This window comes from Notothenia coriiceps, unplaced genomic scaffold, assembly GCF_000735185.1.
Source record: "Notothenia coriiceps isolate Sejong01 unplaced genomic scaffold, NC01 NC01_scaffold00037519, whole genome shotgun sequence".
Taxonomy (NCBI): Eukaryota; Metazoa; Chordata; class Actinopteri; order Perciformes; family Nototheniidae; genus Notothenia; species Notothenia coriiceps.
In genome coordinates this window covers 84,710-96,057 of record NW_011370220.1, presented here as the reverse complement: position 1 = coordinate 96,057, position 11,348 = coordinate 84,710, and the positions used below count along the sequence as shown (strand labels likewise).

The 11,348-nt window shown below is 39.2% G+C and overlaps 1 protein-coding gene across 1 annotated transcript in view; it reads right to left on the bottom strand.

The window, feature by feature from the left end:
• LOC104967672 (glypican-1-like) overlaps positions 1-11,348 on the bottom strand; it is a gene marked incomplete at its 3' end in the record, with an annotated part of 19,835 nt that overhangs the window by 3,977 nt on the left and 4,510 nt on the right. The window contains exon 2 of the mRNA XM_010797186.1: positions 11,282-11,348. This exon is cut by the window's right edge and continues 92 nt beyond it. Within this exon, the coding sequence (XP_010795488.1) occupies positions 11,282-11,348 (67 nt within the window). The remainder of the gene's footprint in view (positions 1-11,281) is intronic.

Sequence of the window (11,348 nt, the reverse complement as noted above, 5' to 3'; positions counted from 1 at the left end):
TGCTTCTAAGTAAAAAACTGTAACTCCAATCAGTTAAATATCCTACCAGAGTATTTAGGATACCAGATGAACACACCTGATGACTCTCGTGTTTGCTATATGTGTAAGTCTGTTTCCCTACATCAGGGCTTCTCAACCTCCGGACCGAACCCTGTGTCCCATTATAAAAAAATAATAATAATAATTAAAAAAAATACCTATACAAAACATGTCTGTGAAGTTTTTTGCTTAAAATACCAAACAGATCCCCCATCGTAGCCATGTTTCATACTGCTCAAACCCCTCTTTTGCAGCCCTGTTAGAGAAATGCGGATTTTGGGTCCGCTTGAAAAAAAAGAGGAGGCGGAGCTGCTGTGATAAAACGCCATCCTGTTCTAACATCAAAGATTATCTCTGAAACAGTATGGAGCTCAAATGCTNTTCTGATAGCAATTTTCTGTGGGTCCACCACGTCAGATCAGCAGCAAATCTTCCTCCGTACCCAAATCTTTTAAAAACGGGTGTGAAACGAGCGGATACAGATTTGCTGCTGATCTGACGTGGTGGACCCACAGAAAATTGCTATCAGAAACAATGCCTGACGTGTTTTGGACGTAATCTCGTCTTTGTTTACATTAGCAAGCCTCGCTAACACTCAAAGCTAACCTGTACTGAAGAGCACATGTGTTTAAAAAGCAGGAAATAAAACAAGGAACTCACCTTGTTATAAACCTGCAAGAGAAAAAGCATTTGAGCTCCATACTGTTTCAGAGATAATCTTTGATGTTAGAACAGGATGGCGTTTTATCACAGCAGCTCCGCCTCCTCTTTTTTAACTGATTGGAGTTACAGTTTTTTACTTAGAAGCAACAATGCAGCACACTATTGTCACTACATTCTCTGACAGACTGTGTCTCGTTCACTGGCAGGGCGTTGCCGTGGAAATGCTTTGATCTTTGAACACACCTGTCGGTCGTTAACTACATCCAGTGATAGTCTAAAGATGTTCAGAAACGATGTGGTACAAGAATCCGAAAATGTAAACAGTTCAAATAGTCAGCTAAAAGTGAGCTAAAATGTATGGATATTATTCGTTTTACCTTAACAATACAACTAATGCTATTAATACTTACTCAGCGGGGGTAATGTTAGCATCGGGACACGCACTCAAGTTTCAGTCACAGAGTCAAAATGTCTCGGAATGTTCTACTTGTTATTACTACCACTCTTCAGAAGACAATTAGGACATTTTCTATTACATATTTATAAGGATAAAGTGATGACATTTTGTACAGACATGGATTTAAACTGCAATTCCACTGGTTGGTGGAGGCATACTACTGCAATGCTGTAATCCTAGTACCGGTATATATATTATTAATTCTCCGTCTATTTAGATCTATTTTCAAAGTAATGTACCTTCCTCAGTTCAATGCTCTTTTACTCCTCAACACATGGCTTTTTCCACGGCATACATTCACTTCCACCAGCAGATGAATCATGACCATAATCCCTTCATCTTTATGCAGCCTTTACTCTTCCATTGTATATGATCGTCCACGACCCTGTCTGTAGCCCCCCTTAACAAGGCTCACTGTTTACTCTATCCACTCCCATGTAGCAATACAAGCACACACCAGTGTAATAGAACATACCAGAAGAATGAGAAATCTGACATTATATCTTCTCGTCTTCTCCCCTGAGGCACGCCCTGATCTTAACATCACACGTTTTGGCTCCGATGCACCAGTCTAGGGCATCGCTGTGCATTTCCTGGCCCCCCACAAGCAGCAGGATCTAAACTTGAAAGGTCGTCGAAACTGAAAATTCAATAACTTTTTTTTTTTTGAAAGACGGAGATAGAGGATTGGGATTGGGGTAGATAAAGTGAGGGAAGAAAGTTTGTAGAGGATAAACAGATTATATCACGCTCACTGCTCAGCTGCTTTAATGTGCATGTCACTGACTTCACTCCATTTCCATCTCGCTCTCTGTCTTACACATTTCTTTTGAAGAAAAAGTTGTAACACAAAATAATCGACAAATAGACTGCCGACATTCAGGGGAGGTCCAATGCATAATTCTGTGAGATAGATAACAAAAAACTACTTAACAGTAATGTTGTTGCTTTTTTTCTATTATTCGCTTTTCATCAGGGATAACCAGGCCTAGTTAAAAAAAGATTTTAAAAAATATCCTAATATCAAACAGTACCCTGCAAGCCATTCATATTGATCGCCCTGTAGCCAGAATTAATACAGTGTTTGTACCCAAGGGACAGGTCTAAAACATCTTAAAAGAGAAAAATCAATAAACCTATTTGGGAAAGGCAAGAACGTGTGACATGTTAGCGAATTCAATGATTTTCACAGGAGGATTTAGTCACGTCTCTGCTTCCAAGGCGTCAACTCACTCCCCTCCAAAACAAGTCTGTTCACATGTATGCATGTCAGAACAGCCATGGTTTTAACACAAAAAGGTGGTTTGGTCAATGTTAACGATCAGAAGGTGATGCCTCAGCCATCCCATAACCAGGCAAATAAAATCAATGAGAGTGTCTTCTCAAACCCAAGGCTGTCCTTCAGAGCCGTTGGAAGGACAAACCCCGGGCTTCAGTCACTGCTGATCTCTATCTGCCCGTCTGAGACTGCTGCCAACCACACACACCAGGGTGCATGCTTGGAAAGCAAACCATTACTTTTCACAATAAATAGATTATCATTTAAAGGAGCTTTGACGGACGTGAACCCTCAACAATACATCAATAATGATCACCAACCAAAGTACTTAATAAATATCACCTTAAAGAACAAAGTATACATTTATTTTAACTGACAAATGGAAAATATATTTTATTCACTAACCACGGCTCTCTCTCTCTACAACTAATCTTTACTTAAATATGAATCTTGAAATATTATTGTTCTTCTATCATGTCAGTGGAAAAATCAAAACATAATGTCACACGCAAATATTGATGACGAAGAATATTGAAAAAGTGTATTTTAATACCTAAATAAATACAAATAATGATAAATACATACCAATAAAATAAAGTCCTATCTAGGAGGCAGTGCACCTTTGACATTTACTGAATGTTGTTGAAAATCTTCCATTGTAAGCACACATTATTTTTGCACATTATCCTGAAATGTCTAAATCTCCTTCACTGATTATGAATGGTGTTTCAATTGTTGTACAATTACAGTTATTATACAAAACAAAAATGTAGTCAATATAAATCACAATTTTAGGGAAATATGTCCTTCCCTGAGCAGAAACAATCTCAACAAAACTTGAAACCCCTTGGTGTCATTTAGTCTTATTGTTTCAAAAGTTATTAGACAGCAGCACTTTCAAAAGAGCTTATCTTTTCAGACAACCAACAGGGCAATCCCAAATGAATATGGACATGAATAAGGTATATGTTTACCTTTGAAAATTAAAAGCATGGACTGCAAAGCCATCAACAAATATCGCATTCTGCACTATGCCCTCCATCTGACAACTGCAGTGAGATTCCATGAAGTCTATCTGCTTTGGTTACCTACAAAGTGAGATGAGAACAGCAAACTATTTGAAATAAGAATGATTTACTAAATTAGGACATCGTTAAACAACTTTAACCAAATGATAGGGTAATTGTTGTTCATAAAAGGGATATACTTTACAGCATACTGTACATTAATTTAAATGTATTTACATTTCATCTTTTCACTACTGCAGACACACTCACTAAAGTTGCAAATATAATATTGCTTTGGTCATTATGGACACCTTGATACTCATTTACAGTACAACGACAGTAAACAGTAACGATCCAGTGTACGTGTAGATGTATCTGTCCCATAACACTCAATTTATACTTAGTATAAACTATCAAATGTATTGTGCATTGTATACTCTCCTGTATGCAAATCTAGCTGTTGCCTATTTCCTTGGCACAGCAGTCTCCAATGCATTCCTGTGCTGCTCTAAACAGCTGCCCTGAAGGTGTTTCAGCTTTAACAAACTAATTAAGGGGCCCTTAAATAATTAAATCTGCCGTTTCCAATAATAGAATTTTTTTTGCCAGTTAATGGCTCTAAACTGCCAACATTTCCACCCCTTTGGCTTTGTAACTGCAGATGCCTTTGCACACGGACCATTTGGTTTCTATGTATAGTAGGTCTCCCACCAACAGCACCACTTTTTCTGGAGAGGCCAGCAAGACACATAGTGGGAATTAAATTAACCAAGCCCTGGGAGATTGTCACTGTGCAGGCTTAATGTAGATCTCTTGGGAGATACTGTGGGGAAAATGAAGGGAATATCCAGCCTGATCTGTATCTAACCTCAAATGTAATAGACTAGGTTCAGGTCAAGATAGCCATCTCTGTCTGAGCTCACTGAGGGCAGTTTATAGAGTCAACATGCCACTGTGTTTGGTGCAAGCTATTTAAACACCTAGAAGTGCAGTGGGGCTCAGTGCAATGTACAAAGTTTCACATGATTGCTATATCAGACTAATACTTGCCTTTAATGAAAACGTTGATGAATGAATTTTAATCTTGTTCTCATATTATATGATGAATATGAAACAGTCTGAGTAGTTTGGCAAATTATTACTACTCCAATGCTTGGCTTTATGGGATTCATATTTTAAATGGTATTTAAGCAGCTTTTCTCGATTGTAGGGAAGCACCACATTATTGTATAATGATAGATATTTAAAATTAGATATTGTTAATTTTAAGTTGAACATATTCGCTAAATATCCTTTAAAGTCCCCCAAAATACCTCTATTTGTGATAACAATGACAATGAAAATGATGATGAAACTCTTACCACAATTAATCAACAATATATTTTCATAGAATATAATTTTTACTTAAAACCTGTTAAGCCCCAAGCCTGTTTTCCAGGTATCAGGCTCGAAAATGACATTTCCAGAACAAATGACCATAACTTCACTTTCAGTTGCGCGCTACTGAAGAGACGCGCTACCATGGAAACCAAACAATGGTGTAGCTGTATTAAAGTCCGAGTGGAAACAGTCGTGATTAAATCTGATTTTGTCAGAAATCGGGAGAAATGCGGGAGAAATATGACCCCGGGAGGAAACCGGGAGAGGGCAATGAAATCGGGAGTCTCCCGCGAAAATCGAGAGGGTTGGCAAGTATGAGTGAAAACCACCCTTGAATGATGGGATGGTAGACTAAAAGCTTTAGGAATCCAAACTATAACATATAATAAGTACCCTGTATCAAGATTGATGCAAAACAAGTGACATTTGACCTTTTTAGAGAGGTTTAGCAAAACAAATGAAATGCTGTAGTTTTTTTATTTTATTCTGTAGTGTTTTTTTAAATGTTGAAGTGTTTTGTGAAATGCTGTAGTGTTTTGTGAAATTTTATTTTGACTTGCACTTCAAGGCCACCATATCTTTAGGACTCACTAAGGAGAGCCGTTTTCAGGCAAAACAAGGTATGACTGCTAAAGTATTGGTTGCATTTGCATAGTATATCTCAGAACTTCAAACTATCATCTTGAACTAAAACCTCTTAATAAAGCCTGAATGAATATTTTGGTGAACTAGAAATATGATTAGTATCAAGGTTAACGATTAATATTAAGGTGCTGCAAAAAGTATTCACACCACACGCTTTCATCCAGTTTAAAATGTCAGCCTCATTATACATCCCGAGGGAGGATCATTTAGAATTTTTCAGTGACCTCTTCCACCCTGTTCAGCAGACAGGGCATGGTGGGTTGTCTGGCTTGAAGCCTGGGAGGCTGCTGCAGAGACATTAGGCCAGGATGACAGAAGTCCTCACACAGGCAGGAATTTCTCCTGACACAGCAGAGGGCTAAAATGGTGGAGCTCTACAGCAGCCTGAATCTGCTGCACACAGTCCCCACAGCCATATAGAGAAGAAAAGCCTCCGGTTAGTAGATATCTGACAATCAGGCTACTATAGCTACAACTTATAATTGCTTCATTACCACAACCATCTGATACTCCCCCTCCAGAAACAAATATAATTCCTAGCCCAAAATATGCAGGCATACTGTGTGTGTATTAATATATATAAATGTGGTTGCATTTATATACTTGCATATATAACATATGGACTTGGAATGCCCTTTAAGCCATATATGTTAAGTTCCTTTATAATAATAATAATGGTGAATCAGAAATCAGAGTCTCTAACCTAAAACTGAATCAGAATCCATATTTGAGGTCAATGATGTATGAGTCAATCCCTGTTAATGGCATAATCACAATCATGAGTCTAATGCTGATTGACGGGGCTGGACTGAGGCCACTCTGTGACCTTCAGTGGGTGCCTTGAGGTGAAGCGAATGACAGAGTTTGAGGTGCATGACAGTCCCGGTCCCTCTGCCCCCCCCCCCCCCCTCTGAGATTGATCGGAAGCCTGAATTGTGTTTCTTAGGCTAGTCACGCCTCGTTATTGGCAGCTTCACTTAGAGGAACTGACAGGGCACATCATACACACAGCAAACTCCCACTTTACAAGGGGATGGACACGCACTGCTGGTCACACATATGCACACACACACATCAAATTCCCTGACTATTGGTGAATTTAAAGCCACCTGTGATCTAATGTCAAAAACTCAATCCTGTAGTGAAACAGAGGAGCTTACAGACTCTTCATTAATCACTCTGTAGTCAGGTTTTATGTTCAAAACACATACAGCTGGATTGTTATGTGACATAAAGTAATGTTGATGCAGATTACGCTTCACTTAAATTGGTCAAATATGTTATAAAACAGAGAGACCCAATCTAGAGTGTGGATTGATGCATTTATTACAACAGAAGAGTATATATTCTGTTACACAAAAGTTAGGGCTTTTTTATAATGTAATATATATTAAAACTTTAGAGGTCAATTTAAATCCAAATGTTGCCAAACATAAAACACATTTTATAAAGCTTAATTTATGCCAGTAGACCTGTTACACAGGACATCTAGTGTAGCTTTACACAAGCATATAGCTTGAGCTGCATAATCCTGTATCTAAAGAATCAAACAATCATGTTCATGATTATCTCATGTAGCTTAAAATGATTGTTTTTGGCACAAATGCTTACATTCCCAAATGATGAAAATAAACCTTATACGGTTGCATAGCGTCGGTTTCCAGGGCAACTGACAGTATTTCATTGACTATTGACCCATTGATGGAATGATAGAGGCCATTTAGGTCTTTAACTCAGCATGAGCCCATAGGCTCAGTGCAGTGGAGTTAATTTAGTCATCCTTCATATGTAGCTGTTGCCCTCTCTCCTTTTTTATAATTACCTGAACCTTCACCCCCAATGTTTTTTATACCAATATTCAATAGTGGGACCCTGTTGTTTAATCTCCTTTTCTAACATGTGTAGTCCTTATTCAGAGGGGAGCCTAATTGAATTTTACCCATGGGGCATTAATCTTAGGGCTGTGTGGTCAGAGGCTGGAAATTGGATCCAGATCAAAATTTTACATTGTAATTAAGGTCACCAGGGGCAAGAGGGAAAGTGAGGAAATACAAAGTAGGATGGCTGGAGCAGCGCATGAGATCGAGTAAGAGATGGAGGGAGGATTGAGGTGAGTTAGGCTGTTCAGAGAAGTTTAACACATGGAATAATAGGAAACAATGACAACAAAGGGTAGGACTCCTGACGAAGACACAGTGGAAACTTTGTTTACAGACAAGATGAGAAAGTGTGGGCCCTGGGAAAGAGGGGTGAGGAAGAGAAATAGCATGGGCATCATTTAGACTTCAGACTGTAATATATGTTTTACTGGGTATTGGCTGACCAAAGGCATGTTGCTTTTACAGGCAGCCAAAGGACCAGTGATTACAACACAATCCATCTCATACCTTTCTTCCTCTTTGCCTGCACCCTTCTTTCCATGTATGTCTTTTCCCATTTAATTGTTTTCTTTCTCCTCTATCTCTCTTTGTTTCTGCCTCTGTTCATGTTGTCTTTCCAGCGAGACCAATTCAAGTGGTAGGGGGAAAGTGATGAAGACAGGGATATGTGGAATAGAGAAGGGGACGGGGAAGCAGGGCGGATGGAGATACGAGGTCTATCAGGAGATGAGTGTAACAGGAGCAGAATGATAATGACCAGTGATACCTTGCTCTCGTGCTCCGTCCTGCACAGTCGCCGTAACCGGGATACATCTGCAGAGCATGCCTGCACTCTAATCTTGTCCCTGCCTACACACGGCCTATACACCCCCCGACTTCAGCAACATAGAAGCTGCTATAAACCCTTTGAGGAACTGGAAACGCCCAACAATTACCACAAGGAACATCAAAGGGAACGCACTTTCATAGAAATAATGATCCCATTCTATGACACACATACGCTCATACTCACTTATTGAGATGAAGCAGTCTTTCTCCACGTCATATTTTTACAGTCTTAGCATTGTCCGATTGCATAAAGCTCATGAATACTCGCTCAGTGATAAAAGCATTTCACGCAACAGGGTTAGATAGCCAAGACTTACACAAAACACACACTCTAGTACCACACTCCCTCTAATATTCTCAAAGCATTTAAATGTAGACTGCAGCAAAATTGAAAGCTGAATAAGTAAATGTTAGGCAGCATATTTAATAGTCTCTTCAGGAAAAAAATAATCTCTGGCTGGCCGACTAGAATGAAATGTGATGAACAAAAATAATCACTTTCTCTTTCACAGTTCTCTCCCTCTGTCCTGGGGAAAATTATATTTCTGCATTTAGTAAATAAAAAGAAAGAAGGGAGAGCTAATCTCTTTGGTGGAAGAGGAGGACAGACTAATGAAACATGTTGACACATGTATTAGAGGCTGCCATAATTGAATAAGGGGATTTGGAAGAGAGAGGACATTATTAAGATATGTGGGGATTTAAAACGGTAGCGGACAGAATCAAACCAGCGTTTAGAAATATCTTTTTCAAGTTGTCTTGAGAAAAGAGGCATTGTGTTTTTCTGTTCTGCTAATTTAAGCTCTTTTACATCAAATATATACTTGTAAGTGATAACGGGCATCTCTAGTTCATTTCAATTGAGTAGACCTTTCATACTAATTCAGTCTTTTTCTTTAGTCAATCAAGTCAAAGTTATTGTCAATCTTTCAGTTTGTGTGTACGAACAGAGAGATCGAAATACCGTTTCCCACAATCCCGAATATAAAAATAAAAATATGTATAACATATTTATATCCTTGACACAATCAACAGGCACATGTATACATGTGCACACATTAAGATAAAAAAGTACAGCAATAAATATATACAAAATAACAGTATATAGTGTATATATTTAATAAACCCTCCCCCCTAAACCGCAACCATTTAACCAGCTATACACAGCCATCTTATATTTTACATTGCTCACACAGTGTTCATATTCAATATGTAGCAATAAAAAGGTGTGTGGCGCAGTGGGTTGTGTGTAGGTGTTGGGATCAGGGGGTCACAGGTTCAAACCTCACTGCAGTCAGCATGTCGTTGTGCTCCTGTTGGGATTGTCCACAGTATGTAAGTCACTTTGGATAAAAGTGTCTAACATGTAATGTAAAGATATCCTTCTGAAACATTTAAAACAAATGTGTATGCATGGCTAACTTACAGGTCCTCAATGTAAAAGAGCCTTTTGCGCTTCATTTCTTACCTGATTTTTAACCCATAACCCATGTAATGACTGCGAAGTATCTTTGTAATAAAATCAGTCAATAACAATGGCTGTTTTTGCCCTATGGTGAAGCTAGAGGAGCAATCAAATTATCTCCTTAGAGATTAAGATGCTATCCTAAATGTTCTTTTTGTATTAAAAGTATTGATCACAGAGAAGCAAATAGAGTAATGCAGCTGCAACTAACACATTTTAAATACAGGTTCAGAATGCATAAATGTTTACTAAATAATTATTCATTAGGAATGCAACACAAGATTGGGCTTTATTCAGAACTGCATTGTTAATATTATTGCCCAGTGTGTGGAAAATAACTAATCGTAAGAAAACTGTTGACTGAAACAATGGCTTTAATCTCTGCTGTATGAAAGCAGAATACTATCATTGCTTTGGAGCACAGTAGAGTGTGATGCCGTGGTAGAATCATTTCCCAACATGTAGGAAGACTAAATGTATTCCTAAAAGGAAAACAAATTACTTGCAAAAATGAAATGACAAAGGCTTTTATTACCGAATAAAATGTAGCGACAGGCAAAATAATAAACCTACTCTGACCACAGGAGAAAATTATCATTTAAAAATACAAATAAAAAATAAATCAAGACTTAGTGTTATATATTTACATTTCTTAGGTATTTGTTCACGAATAGTATCAGACTATTTCATGCGCTTTAATTTGAGGCCATGTTACACAATTTCTGAATTGCATAGTTAACTCCATCTGGTGTCACCTTTCTTAGCTTGACCCAGCGAGTCATTGCTCAACATGTACCTTCAAAGTGAATGAAATGACACATGTAGTGACAAAAGAGCACTCTACTACGTGCCGACATGTTCCAACTACACATTAAGTGAGATTACAGGATATATGACTAGAGTTGTCACTTGCTGATGAACGCCANTCATTAGTGAACCAGCCAGCTGCCCCGGGGGACACCCCTCTTTTGTGTGTTGTGTGTGGTGTGTGTGTGTGTGGTGTGTGTGTGTGTGTGTGTGTGTGTGTGTGTGTGTTGTGTGTGTTGTGTGTGTTGTGCCCTTGAGATCAGGGGATCGGCTTATCACGATTTCGCAGTTGTGTTGGGTGAGCTCTGCTCTCAGTTTATAGACAGCCCAGTCAGGGGTCCCCTGACGCATAGGACACATCCTCCCACACACACACACACACACACAACACACACACACACACACAACACACAACACACACACACACACACACACACACAACACACACACACCACACACACACACACACACACACAACACACGACCACAACACACACACACACACACTGTGTGTGTGTGTGTGTGTGTGTGTGTGTGTGTGTGTGTGTGTGTGTGTGTGTGTGTGTGTGTGTGTGTGTGTGTGTGTTACCTTCTCCACGGCAAAGGTCCGGATCACGTACTCTGACAGCAGCTGGGTCTCGATCAGCGTCACCTTCATGTCGCCGTAAATCTCTGTGTCGTCCGGCCAGTACTTACAACATTTCACCTGCACAGTCGAAAACACACACACACACACACACACACACACACACACACACACACACACACACACACACACACACACACACACACACACACACACACACACACACACACACACACACTACTTACTGTCAAAACTCCTGTGGAGAGCATTGAAGGCGGACTGCAGCGACCTGCCGGCCTCTCTGATCAGTCC